Consider the following 15,034-nt stretch of genomic DNA (forward strand, 5'->3'; position numbering starts at 1 on the left):
AAGTTGAGTTTTACCGTTTTATTTTAATTCCTGGTTTTCGTCAGATTCCCACCCCCCCCTCTCAGCTTCCCCAGTGTCCCGCCCCCCTCTCAGCTTCCCCAGTGTCCCACCCCCCCTCTCAGCTTCCCCAGTGTCCTCCCACCCTCTCAACTTCCCCAGTGTCCTCCCACCCTCTCAACTTCCCCAGTGTCCCGCCCCCCTCTCAGCTTCCCCAGTGTCCCGCCCCCTCTCAGCTTCCCCATTGTCTCGGGTTGCTCACCTGCATTTTTTTCATTTATTTATTTTCATTGACGGGACGATTCTGTGATTTTTCCCGGTGTATCGGCTGCGATGTCCATCAGCAAGCAAAATTTCGGCTTTCTTCGTCACCCGGAAAATACCAATCCTTCATTTCAGTCAGTGAGTAGTTACAAAGTGCTTTTTGTTATACTAGCGGGGTGTGCTTTCACATTGTGTAAGCATACGAACCAAGTTTCCCCATTGTCTCGGATTGCTCAACTACATTTGATTTTTCATTTACTTATTTTCATGTATTTTTCTTCCATTTATTTAAATTTTCATTTACGGATGCTTTCCCACGGTTCAGTGATTTTCCTGGTCCATCGTCACACAAAATTACCGTGCTTCCCCATTGTCTCAGGTCATTCACATGCAGTTTTTTTTCATTTTATATTTTAATATTTGGATTTTGTCCGACGATGCAGTGATTTTTTTTTCCGGTGTACTAGCTTCGACGTCCATCGGCACGGATAATTTCAGCATTCTACGTCACCCGGAAGGCACCAATCATTCATATCAGTCAGTCAGTGGTTTCAAAAAGAATATATATATATATATATATACATACATACATACATACATACATATACATACATATACATACACATACATACACATACATACACATACATACACATACATATACATACATATACATACATATACATACATATACATACATATACATACATATACATACATATACATACATATACATACATATACATACATATACATATATATACATATATATATATATATATATATATATATATATATATATATATATATATATATATATATATACACACACACATATATATCAAACATTAAAAATTAAAAATAAAAAATTCCCACCCAATATCAACTCAACCTGGGAATTCTTCAACAGACACCTGCTCCCCCATCTGCACAGATTCATACCATCTCAACTTCAGTTTATCATACCCATGTTCGACCCATGGTACATTGAATCCTGTGATAAAGTAGTTGCTTTGAAACAACTTGCATGTTCCCCTCCTCGAAGGCAAATCCGATGAAAGGCAACATCAGATCATTCTACAAAGCCCGTAGCAATTGTGTTCACTCTCAGGAGAGCCAGAAAACATCATCTGTCCAACCTCAACATTGAACTTTCAAAACTTATCAACCTCCTCTAAAACTTGGTGGCACCTGGTTACGTCTGTCTCTGGTGTATGTCCCCCCCCCACCCCCCACCCCTTTCCATCTCTTCCCTGACTTCAAATGGCACCAGAGCTGACTGCTCGTGAGAATGCCAAATGCCTCAATTCCATGTTGGTTTCCAAATCTTGCATCCCTAACCACTTTTTCTGTACCCACTGTTGATGAGGGGATGAGGGGAGAGAATGTCTCAAACAAAATTCACCAGCTGGCAACTAGCTGCACGCAAACAAGTTTCCGACATCAGACCAACAAAAAAAATATTCCAAACAGGAAACGTACAGTTTCTAAAGATGTCATAATGGACACATACAGCAGGCACAAAGCACAATTGTAACGTGTCAGATAAGGTGATTTTAAAACCGTAAGAGAAAATGGTTGTGAAACCCAGAATTTATATATGCCTTTAAATTGGATAATACATTTGAAGACTGTCCAACACAAATCGCCTTCATCATACTTCCAAAAAACGTGCAATATATACAGTGTAATCAATATGTAGCATGAGAGGGCATGACAGTGTGGGCAAATTGAGTGAAGAAGAGCCCACTAATATGGCTATGTATGCTGCCGATACAAAATTAATTGGGATTTATTCACCTAATAAATTAACATAGGCCGTTAACACAAAAACAAACTCAAACATCATGTCCATCAACTCCTCCATTGTCACAATCATATAATTATTATTACTCAAGGTAAGTTTCATGATCATAATAACCCAATAAAATAAACTTTCTTTTACGTTCTTAATACAGGAAAATAAGCCTGGTGTTGGCTTAACGATTAAGGTGACTGCCTTAAGATCTCAGGGTCTTTGAGCTTGAGCACACGTCATGCTGTTAAGCAACATCAGGTGGATTGACTCAGCCTGTAATCCATCTGAAGTTGGCAAAATGAGCAACAGCTTACTGGAAATGGGGCACTGCATCAGCACAGCTGCACTCGAGGCAATGATGCAACAAGCAGCTACAGGCTGCATATGAAACAATAAAAAATAATGTTTTATCTTGTGTTCTTAATAACTATTGCATTCATGAAAATAAAATTGCACAAAAACAATGCACAAACATGTTGACTTTAAAAAGTACAGTTTGGACAAATTTTAAAGTTGAAGTCCCGAACCTCATTTTCCCCATGACCCCCTAAAAGTTTGTGGATCTGTGGTTCACGGGGATTTTCAAGAACTTAACCCCCCACGAACAGCAAGGCCCTCCTGTATATACCTGAACACTGCACGGGGGTATCGCGTTCTATGAACTCTTGTTTACTCGTGTATTGATTTGAATGCAAATCGATAACCGTATTCTATTTTCTATCGAAAGCAATCCGCGATTTTTGAAAGGACTTCTGAATGCTAAAATGATGTCTTTTGCACATGCACTGTTTATCAAGGGCAGCACCCTGGAAGAGAGCCCAGGAAGTGTTAATCCCCCTCATGTCATGGGCACTTATTCTATCTTTGATGAGGGCATCATCATCAGCCATGCAGAAGAATGATACAATCCAATGTGAGACCGCATCACAAGAAACTGCCTTCTATAGTGCCCTCGTTTGTGTTTGTATATGTGAGTGTGCGTGCGTGCGTGCGTGCGTGCGTGCTTTTTATTTCCATTTATTGGATTGCCGAAATAGGTGACCCTTATTGTCAGTAATTCTGTCTGTTTGTTTGGATGTTTGTTCTTTTGTCATCAGCATAATTAGTTGTAAACGTGGGCCGATTTTGAGCAAACTCGGGTGGTAGGTACATCTTATGACCTAATGCTTTGGAAATTGTGATGGTTGCTAGGGACGCTTTGGTTCCCGAACAACAACCGAAAAACCTTCAAAATCGGTACTGTTCACGCGAAATCAATTCCGAGAGACATTATCCCACGTTGGGTTATGAAATTTGGCACGAATGATCTACAGGTGATGCTCTATCAAATATATTCTGGTTTTTGTGATATATGGAATACTTTACCCACAGCACCCTCTACAATTCGGGTATGCGTGAAAATTTAAGGCCCCCAAGCGATCTTGTGAGTGCATCGATACGAATGAAACTTTGCAGGTTCATGGTACTCAATGAGTACTACAACTTTGCCTCAGGACATATTGACCGATTTCGCTTAGGTCAGGGGTCAAAGGTCAATTAGTGCAAAAATCGATAATATGCGAGAGCTGGAGGTGCCTTCGCGCCAAATCCTACTCCTCAGGTTATGGTCGGATGGTCATGAAAATTCACACTAATCGTCTGGAATACATTGTGCACAAATGATCGAGCAGGATTTTCGATTTAGATTTTTGTTCACCCACAGCACCCCCTCGAACTTTGGGGATTTCCGATTTCAAACCGCATTTTTGGTACTTTTCATTCAAATGGATACCGAGTAGTTATCAGTAGGTGGAACTGGATGAGATTTGATATGCATAATCTTAAGGTGATTCCCTATATGACATCCATTTTGCTCTATATCTTATAGTTTTCAAATGGCAACCCTCTCAACTTGGGTGTCCGAGGGCCATTGAGCATTCCTGCTGAAACTTCAAAGTACACTAGCTCCAAGACGACTGAACCAAATCGAATGAAACTTTAAATGCTTATAGACCGTAATGAGTACTACAACTTTGCTCGTTTGCATCATGACCTATCTCGATTAGTTCAGGGGTCAAAGGTCAATAAGTGCATTTTTCGGTCAAAAGGTCTATTCAAGTCCCCCTACCGGCAAAACGGCTCAACCGATCCAAATAAATTTTTGCACGTGAATACTCCCCGATGAGTTTGCTCATTTGCTACAATAAGAATACTACAAGTTTGCTCATTTGCATAATGACCTATCTCTACTAGGTCAGTGGTCAAAGTGTCGCAATACTAACAGTCCTGCTCGGCGACCCATCGCTGCCTACCGGCGTGTGTGTATGTGTATGTGTATGTGTATGTGTATGTGTATGTGTATGTGTATGTGTATGTGTATGTGTATGTGTATGTGTATGTGTATGTGTATGTGTATGTGTATGTGTATGTGTATATGTGTGTATGTGTGTATGTGTGTATGTGTGTATGTGTGTATGTGTGTATGTGTGTATGTGTGTATGTGTGTATGTGTGTATGTGTGTATGTGTGTATGTGTGTATGTGTGTATGTGTGTATGTGTGTATGTGTGTATGTGTGTATGTGTGTGTGTGTGTGTGCGTGTGTGTGTGTGTGTGTGTGTGTGTGTGTGTGTGTGTGTGTGTGTGTGTGTGTGCGCGTGTGTGTGTGTGTGTGTGTGTGTGTGTGTGTGTGTGTGTGTGTGTGTGTGTGTGTGTGTGTGTGTGTGTGTGTGTGTGTGTGTGTGCGTGTGTGTGTGTGTGTGTGTGTGTGTGTGTGTGTGTGTGTGTGTGTGTGTGTGTGTGTGTGAGATAGAATTGATATGTCTGGTGTTGGCTTAATGGTTAAGGTGGTGGACTTGGGATCCTCGGGTCGTGAGTTCAAATCCTGCTCGGTTGTTGAATTATTACCAGGTGGCGTTGACTCAGCCTGTCATCCTTCCGAGGTCGACAGAATGAGTACCAGCTTGCTCGGATGATTGAGCCATTTGAGTATCCTGTGTCAGAGTGGCGACCTGTCCAGGACTGTGCCCAATAGCCCAGGAGACTGCTTCGGCAACACTGTCACTCTGTACAGAGTATGGTCCCGGTGGATGGTGGATGGATGGATGGATGGATGGATGTGCAAGTTTACAGTGACTCTGTTTGACTCGCCGAGCACTTTTAACCTGCCAATGCTAGCATGAAACCCGCTGACCCCGCTGGGCAACCAAGACGTGCGCCCCGCCAACCGCCGGCAGCGCTTCACCGGCATACGCGTGCGATGCGAGGGTAGCACGAGTGACTCAACTCGACACCCGATCAGTGCCCCGATCACCTCGACCTCCACTGGCATTGGTCCTGTCACTGTCGGACCAACCGAAACCAGGCCCAACATGGGCAGCATCAGCGCCCCGGTCATCTCAACCTCCACTGGCATTGGTCCTGTCACCGTCGGACCAATTGGAACCAGGTTCAACACGGGCAGCATCAGTGCCCCGGTCACCTCAACCTCCCCTGCCATTGATCTTGTCACTTCCGGACCAATTGAAGGCCACGCCCGAAATCAATAGGGTTCTTCCATTTCAGGTGGTACGTGTGACCCAAATTTCAAATCGATATGGCGAACAGTTTACGAGTTATCGCACTCACAGCTATAAATGTTGACGCCGCCCCAGTCGGCCATCTTGGAGCCGGCCACGCCCAAAATCAATAAGGTCCTTCCTTTTCAGGTGGTACATGTGTGACCCAAATTTCAAATCGATACGGCAAACAGTTTATGAGTTATCGCACTCACAGCTATAAATGTTGACGCCCAGCCAGCCGGATGGACGGCCGGATAGCCGGACGGACGACCCGGGTGATAATATCCCCCTTCCGCCACACGGTGGGGGATAAAACACACACACACCTTTCTCATGACTGTAAAACACGTCGACCCCTCGTGATGGCAAAACAAGGTGAGAGCTCACAGAGAGCTCACTATTTTTACCACGAATGTCCAAAATCACTGACAATGCAATGGACACTATCTGCCACCATCTCTCGCCCCAACCCCCCTGATCAATCATCATGCTGGCACTGGTTGTAGTTTTCGCTCAGCCATTTTAGTAACCTCAGACTGAAGAGAATGAGGAATTTTCTTTGGCAATTTGATGGCAAAGCCACATTTTTTTTTTGTAATATCCGACCCCTGAAAGTGGTACGTTGCAATCACATTGGCAATGGTGTACATGCAAAACAACGTATATTGAGGCGACGTATACCGGCACCTAATTGTACAAATAAAACATCCCCAAAATAAATATATTCTCAAGCTTGTGAATAGTCAATTTCTATGTTCACAAGAAGTCAAGCATTGTGAAAAACAAACAGCTGCTTCAGTGACAGTTGAAGGGCAATGCACAAGCAACAAAAGGACTACAATTATTGAGCAATTTTCACACAAATGAATGTGAATGCCTGGAGGTTAGTCAATTGAAGCGACAGTAATGCTCATCTCCAAAGCCAAAGCCCTTCTGCAATGAATGGAGAGGAAATGCATGAAGCCACTCTGATGGAAAGGTCAAATCTTATCTATTTGAAGTTTTATGAAGAGCACTTGGGACAAAAATCAAACTAACCCACATGACAAAAGAAAAATACATTAAAAATGGCATTTCAAGGGTACAATTATGTCCAAAAAAACAAGGTAGTGATATCAATTACATTACAAACCTTCATGTCAACACCACCAACGGCATGCTGGCCATTGTCTTAATCTGATCACTGCTCATCACAAGCAACACACTCACCCACGATATCTGACAGCTGGGTACTCCTTGAGTGTGGCACAGAGAGTGGCAATCTGCTCAGCCAGTCTCTCTGTGTCATGGCTTCGTGCATTGTCCTTCAAGGGACTGTAGAAGCTTTGGAATGCTGCAGGCACATCAAGCGAAAAGACCTACAAAAAAAAGAAGATATATATGTATTGAAAATTAAAGACAAATACCGTGACTTCAGATTTCAAACAAACTTTGCAGTGTGTGTCTGTGTGTGTGTCTGTGTGTGTGCGTGTGCGTGTGCGTGTGCGCGGTGATGAACACTAGTGTAGGGGAATGTGATGCAAGTGTGCAGCATTACAATTGGAGTGGTTTAAGACATAAATGAAAGGAAGTGTGCATATAAACGTGTTCCATTGTTTTAGTTAAATCTGACAAAAGCTTCAAATGTAATATGTGTCTCAGAGAGTTCAGGTTCTTAATTTAATACTTTCATTTTTGTATGTACTTTATGAATGGCCAATACGAGGAATCAGAGCGAAGTTAGAAGGGCTATAAAATCAGAACGAGAGCAAATTTCAAAAAAAAATGGCTCGTGTTGTTCTAGATAATAGTCCGTAGTATCTGAATCACTAATAACATGTGATCTCTCTTGATAAATGAGGGAGGAGATACGATTTGAAATAGACAATTTTCGCAACTTTGACAGCCTCGTGACATTGACCTCGACCTTGGACGACCTTGAAAGTTATATCCTTGTGCAAGTCTCATCGACCTCTATCCATTCCACTATTTGGTTATTTGTCTCCACTCGGTTTGATTGTGGACAGACGGACGTACGGACGTACAGACGGGCGGACAGACTTTGAGACTGTTATTATTAAGTCATCTCTACTGAGATGATCGAGATGACCTAACTAGAACGGCACTCGGTAGAGCACATACCTCCGCCATGCAATGCCTGATCCATGAGAACATATCGGGCCCAATACATTTTTGAAATATCGTGCTATACTGTACAATATCGTTTTTGGCCCCATTTCCCTATGGCGAAGAATCACTTTAAAAAAAAAAAAAGTTCTCTTATCCAGATCCAGATCTGGATCTTCACCAAAATTGAATCAATTTTTCCTTGCCACACACCCAACCTGCCCACAAAATTTCATCCGAATCCGTCCACAACTTTTTGAGATATCCTGCACACAGACAAACAAACAAACAGAGAGAAAGGGGCGAGAACACAACCTCCTTCACCTTCGGTGGCAGAGGTAATGATAACATTGAAGGTCCTGGAGAGATCATTGTGTTGACGTGGAAACCACAATTGTCAGAAATAAATGCTAATATGGATACAATGGTGAGATATGTCATTCTGCTGTATGACAAAACAAGTTTCAGATGCCATGTAAATGAGGTCGAAGTGGAACTGTTTGCAGTAAAGGCCAAGATGTAAACGTTCCATCAACACAAGGTGCTCTTCTCCGGCCAAGAAGGAGAGCTGCGTATCAGGCATGATGTTGCTGGTGTCAGGCTTTTGAGCCACTGGTCAAGCTTCCACAGCCAGAAGGGCAGGGCTGAACAGGTACTGACAGAGAAAAGTGAGAGGTTGTGTTGAGCAATCTCCCTGAGACAAGCATACCGTGAGTGCGTGAGCCACACAAAAATGAACGGACCTGTCCGAGTGCAGTAGGCCTACCTCTTGTTGGTGCACATGCAAAATGCAAAAATCAAAAACAGCGCGACACATTTCAAGATCATTATAGAAACCCAGATTTGTTTATTGCCCGGTTTTACGTATACAATTTGTTTAAGAGCATAACAGCACCAGTAGGTTAACTATTGCATACATGTAATGTTGTCACTTCTGGTAATTGTGAAAGTATGACAGGAAAAAAAATGGCACTACTACTTGTCTGAGGACTTCAAAATTATCTTTTTTCATTTTCTGACAGCAAACATTTATGACTTGACAGCAGAAAAAAAGATGTTTTATATATATATATATATATATATATATATATATATATATATATATATATATATATATATATATATATATATATATATATATATATATATATATATATATATATATATATATATATATATATATATATATATATATATATATGTATGATATACTGTCAGACCCTGCTATTCACGGTTTATAAAATGCAACCTGTTTGACTGCTTCTACATTCACGGCCACAACAGTGCGATACTTTCCAAAGTAGAATCACATGAAATTATGCTTAAGGATTAACACCCTGTTTATAATATAAAGAACAGGAGTTCATTTCCAAGGAACTTCGACGCAGGAGGAAGTCACTCGGCTCATAAAAGCCTGTGTTGGTTTTGCCCACTGAGGGTTGTTTGAACGTGCTCTATCAATTCCAAATCGTGAGCGTCAAGCAAGGGAATAGCAAGTTCCATTTTTAAAGTCTATGGGATGACTCAGCCAGGGTTCATTCCACCGACCGCCCAGATTCAGAGCAGACGCTCTAACCATTACACAACTGAGTCTGGTTAAGAATTGATATTTAGATGTTCATATTGTAATTTTGCATCATCACACCATATGAGACAACATGCTCCAATGGGGGTTTCATAGGTTAGACAGGATGAGTCATTGTGTATTACAGAAGTGTTACCCAGATAATAAAGTTGTTAAAGAAAAGCCAAATGTTAATGTGCACACTGTCGTGGCCAAAAATATTGGCACCCTTGCACTTTTTTCAAATAACATACAATTTTCTCTAAAATTAAGCTAAAATTGACAAAAGTATTTGGTCTCCTCAATTCTATATTGCACTGTTAATATGACAGAACCTGTGTTTTTGATTTAAAACATAATATACCCTTTTAAATCAGAAAACATAAAGAAATGGCATTGACAAAATTATTGACACCCGAGACTTGATCTCTCACAGCACAGCCTTTGGACAAAGTAACTGCAGTCAAGTACTTCCTGCAGCCATGAATGAGCTTCCTACATCGCTTCACTGGCAGTTTGGCCCACTCTTCTTGTGCAAATTGCTCCAGTTCTCCTAGATTTGAAGGGTGCCTTCCCACAACTGCTGTTTTCAGACCTCCCCACAGGTGTTCAATGGGATTTAAATCTGGACTCATTGCTGGCAACTTCAGAACAGTTCAGCATTTTGTCTCGAACCATTACTGGGTGCTTTTTGAAGCGTGTTTGGGGTCATTGTCCTGCTGCAAGACCCATGACCTTCAACGGAGACCCAGCTTGCTGACACTGGGTTCAACATTGCACTCCACAATGCCTTGGTAATCTCCTGATTTCATGATGCCATGCACACAATTCAAGGCACCCAATGCCAGAGGCAGCACAGCAACCCCAAAACATCACTGAACCTCCTCCATGTTGGTCTGTAGGGAAGCTGATCTTTTCTTTGAAGGCTTCATTTTGTTTTCTCTAAACATGGAGATGATGTGCTTTACAAAAAAGCTCTAATTTGGTCTCATCTGTCCACAGGACATTCTCCCAAAATGATTTTGGTTTGTTCATGTGTGTTTTGGCAAACTCCAGTCAGGCTTTCTTCTGTGTCTCTCTCAGCAGTGGGGTCCTCCTGGGTCTCCTACCATAGAATCCCCTTTCATAGAGTTGACAACGGTTGGTGTGAATTGAAACTGTCGTACCTTGTATCTGAAGGTCAGCTTGGATCTGTTTGGCAGTTGATCGAGGCGCTTTCTCCACCATTCGGACAATTCTTCGCTGCAATCTTCAATCAAATTTTCTCTTGCGGCCACGTCCAGTGAGGTTGGCTACAGTGCCATGGGCCTTAAACTTCCTGATAACATTGCGTACGGTGGATGCAGGAACACCAATGTCTCTGGAGATGGACTTGCAGCCTTGAGATTGTACATGCTTGGCTACCATCTTGTGTTTGACCTCAGATAATTTTCTGGTTCTATCTTTTCTCCATGCTCATTGCGGTACACACAGTGACACAAAACAACAGAATGACTCCTTTTCTCCATTCAAACTGGTTGAATGAGTGACTTTTATATTGCAGGCAGCTGCAACTCACCACAGGCGAGTTCAATTCCAAAGTAAAGGGGAACCACCAGCTTGAAATCTTATTATTTCTAGCAACTTCTGAAAGGTGCCAATAATATTGTCTGGGCCATTTTAGGATTTGTGTGTGGAATAAGCTAAGATTTCGTAATTTTTTTTTGAGCTTTTTTTGTTTTGTTCTACTGCAAAGCAAAGAAATACATTTGTGGACGCAAAAACTTTGACAACACAGTAGGTTATAGTTGATTACATTAAGAGATGTGATTTTTTGGGGATTCTCTTATTGTTCAGTTGTTTTCATAAAGTATTTTTAAATATACCCATCAGAGATGGGGAATACCCCACCATTGAAAAATAATTGAAATCAGATAAGCGTTTTTCCATTTATTACAAAAAACATTTTTCAAGATGGCCACCCCAGTCGGCCATCTTGGATCCGACCACGCACAAAATCAATAGGGTTCTTCCTTTTCAGGTGGTACATGTGTGACCCAAATTTCAAATCGATATGGCGAACAGTTTATGAGTTATCGCAATCACAGCTATAAATGTTGACGCCCAGTCAGCGGGACGGACGGACGGACAGCCGGACGGACGACCCGGGCGACAACAATATTCCCCTTCCGCCACGCGGTGGGGGATAAAAACATTTACATGATATTGTTATGTTTGTGGTGTAGATTGTGGAACTTCATAGTAAAGGTAGCATTGTATGGAGTAGCATGGTCCATGGACGAGCAGAAGACATCTCGATGTAATTTAAGTAGGGAAAACTGTCAGCTTGAGATTGCTACGTGTCAACGCATGGGGGGGGGGGGGTGGTGCAGTGTTAATTATGGAGGGATTAAGGATTGCCCCTTGTGACCTTTTCCAATGTATTTGCATTTACAAAGCCGGCTATAAAACGGAACACCAACAACAACCACTGACAGGCCACGCCCAGAGGCTTGGGATTTGTCGGTGTGACGTGAGATGACAGGGGGCATGGGAGTGAGGAGATGGTGGTTGGAAGAGAAGGGCATTAGAGTTGCTTCTCCTCGACACGGTGAAGAAGGCTGCACGATTATTTTTTTCCTGCTGTAAGAATTTGCCCATGTGCTGGAAGAAGACGACAGCCGTTACTGTTTGGCTGAGTTACAAAGTTTACATTTATGGGGGGGGTGGGAGAGAGAGGGGGGAGGGGAAGGAAGAAGAGCACACCTCTCAGCCATAATTCAGCATTATCCCATTGTGTGTTTGAGGAGGAAGGTGGGCAGTCATTGTGAGCGGAACTGGTGTAAGAGGAGCAGGGTCGGCACATTCGTTCGTGAGAAGAAACTGTACGAAGGTTTGTGGGCCCTTAATTAAGGACGACCACCCGTGTGAATTACCATGTACGTTTCCCGCCCAGAAAACGGCTTGGCGCCACTTGGGTGAAGTTTCCCATGCAGGGCGATGCGGTTCGATCCCAAAGCTTCTAAAAGATCATCTCTGGACACCCAGCTAAGTGTCAGAATAAAGGAAGGGATTTTCTTTTATTTTATCTTTCCCCTTGTCTGGTGCTGTACCTGTGTGGAGGCGTCTCAAAATTAGCACGAGTTTACCTCACGTTTTTATTATCTCACGTTGATTTATTTCCATTATAAACATTTGATTTATGTTCACTTAACCCATATTTATTAAAGATTGCTTGTGTTGTCTATTCGTTGTGGGTTCGAGTATAAACCTGTGTGTCTCCGTCTGCTATGCATCCTTGCCGCCCTCCATCCCATGCGCTATAATCTCCAAAGATCACGTGTTTGCCTCCAAGGTTGAACTGTTTGGTTATCCGGCGTGGACATGACAATATGCATCGAAGCATTAGTATGTTGATAAGAAATGATAGGGATAAAATAATATAAATTAAATAAAATTAGTGACGGGCATGCTGACATGGAGATGTGATGTGATGCGATTATGTATCAAGACATCAAGATGAACAGTAGGACCACAAATGAAAATATGGTCATTTACATGATAACCAGTTCGACCTGGAAGCTGCAACAATGTCAGAAAACACATTGAAGAACTGATCAATAAAACTCTTCACAATAAAAAAAAACAAGTTCTGGACCTCCAGGTTCATGACTTAGCAATATGTGGGCTGTATGTTCAAACACCTAATGTTCAAATAAATGGCTGACACTGGGGACACAACTTTAAATTCTCTGAAAAATATAAGTTGACACCAGACGAAGGTTGTAGACCTCAAATTTCTCCAATCAGATTGTTCGCTGTTTGTAGGCCAGTCGTCGTTAAATTAAAACATCGACTTAAGAGGGTGATGCAAGGCAGCCATCTTTTAAAATAGTGGGCACTGTGGTCTCGCACACTCAGCCATGTTTTTACTGAACTCCACGACCAAGAAAACCAATGTGTCGACACTGCAATGAAGGTTCTAGGCCTCTTAGTTTGAGATACGTACCATTACTCTGAAAAACAACCACCATTCTGAAAAATGGCCGTCATGGTGGCCACAGGCTTACTCTGGGATTGCACTATACCTATATTTGCATGCTTGGGCAGTCAGTATGTGCATGCCAAGTTTCATGCTTCATCCCAAAGTTTGAAGTTACAAGACAAGACAAGAAGGGCTGAGTGCATAATACACGAATGATTACCCCTCCTGCATGAAGTAAAAAGCAGGGTTAAGCAATTGGCTTACTTTGTCGGTCTGTCTGCTGCCTGCCTGTCTGTCTGCAGACGTCAGTTTATGATCGGGGAACAACTTAATTTAAATTAAATGTTATATTTAGAACATAAATCGGAAAAACAAACCTTAAGTTTAGCAGTACTTTGGCTCTAAAATTGGCAAATTGGACAGAATCTCATCCATAGCACATGTGGACACAGAGGAGTAAGGTTAAAAAAAAAAAATTGTCTGTCCACCTGGGAGTCAACCAAAAATCGTACTGTCTTTAGGTTGCCATAAAAGGACACAAACAATAAGCACAAATAAGGATATTTTTTTGTACACCTTGTCAAGGCTCGTGTGAGAGCGAACACACAACGCACAGCAAAGGGGGCATGAGCCAAGAGGGGCGGGAATGCGAAGGACAAAACAGTGGGGTACAGAGACATCAGGAGATCTGTGGAAGGGAGAGGGATGGGACGGGGAGCATGGGGAATACAAGATGGACATTACAGGGACTTTCAGGAAGGTAAGCAGGGCTTGGGTGGATTATCGGGGGTAGAAAAGATCAAGGATTTTGATGGGGGATGATAAGAGGTAGTGGTGAACAGCTGCTTTGAAGGCCTGGAGGGCAGAATGGGATTGAATAGAGTGGGGGAGTTTATTCCAAAGGTGGGAAAAAAAGAGGAATGAAAGAGTGAAGGTGAGCAGAGATTCGTGATTTTGGTAGTTTTACCAGAAGGGGGTTGTTGGCGGACCTTGAGCGCCCTGCGGAAATGTGGTGGGGACAAATTGCAGAGAGAGCATGGGGGGGGAGGCTGGAGAGGGGATGGAAGAAGACAGAAAGACCACCGACCAGCCTGCGGTGATTGAGTGAGAGGCCCAAAGACTCAGCCTCATTGCGGGAGATACCAATGATCCGAAATGTCTTGGTTTCCACAGCGTGAAGCTGAGAAAGGTGGGAGGCAGGAGCACCTGCCTCCCACCAAGAAGAAATTGTTGACGGACGTACGGACATTTGGTCTGGCTTTATTAGGTCATCTCGGTAGAGATGACCTAAAAATGATGAAAACCACAAAAATAACAGGGCCCAGAATGCTACCTTGAGGACCTCCAGCCTGGACAGGAAGAGGGGATGAAAGAACTCCATTTAGGGCCACACGGTGACTGCAACAGGAGAGCAAGTCTGCGAGCCATGAGTGGAGATGGCCTTGGATATTATAGGAAGAGAGTTTTGTGAGCAGAGCAGGGTGCCAGACCGTCAAAAGCAAGCGATACGTCCAGGGTGGATACGGCTCGGATTTCCTGTCTGGCATTGAGGACCTCCATCCATTGTTGGGAGAGCAGAAGCAGCATATCCAGGGAAGAGTGACCTGATCTGAAACCAAATTGATGATCGGAAATCAAGGCATTGGAGAAGAGGAAGGATTTAATGTCTGAAGCGATGATGGATTCCATAACCTTGCTGATGATTGGGAGAAGCTTGATTGGTCTGTAGTTTCAGGGATCTGTTTTTGCACCTTTTTATGCAGGGCAGTAATGTTTGCTGATTTCGAAGCAGATGGCAGATGA

The 15,034-nt window shown here is 42.7% G+C and overlaps 1 protein-coding gene across 2 annotated transcripts in view; it reads right to left on the reverse strand.

Annotated features, from left to right (window-relative positions):
* Positions 1-15,034, reverse strand: part of LOC147026292 (syntaxin-binding protein 1-like) — a 100,555-nt gene that overhangs the window by 34,037 nt on the left and 51,484 nt on the right. For both annotated transcript variants that reach the window (XM_085881559.1, XM_085881558.1), the window contains exon 7: positions 6,807-6,955. In XM_085881559.1, the coding sequence (XP_085737685.1) occupies positions 6,807-6,955 (149 nt within the window). The remainder of the gene's footprint in view (positions 1-6,806; positions 6,956-15,034) is intronic.

This window comes from Eptatretus burgeri, chromosome 5, assembly GCF_056783735.1.
Source record: "Eptatretus burgeri isolate ZD-2024b chromosome 5, Ebu_testis_v1, whole genome shotgun sequence".
NCBI lineage: Eukaryota > Metazoa > Chordata > Myxini > Myxiniformes > Myxinidae > Eptatretus > Eptatretus burgeri.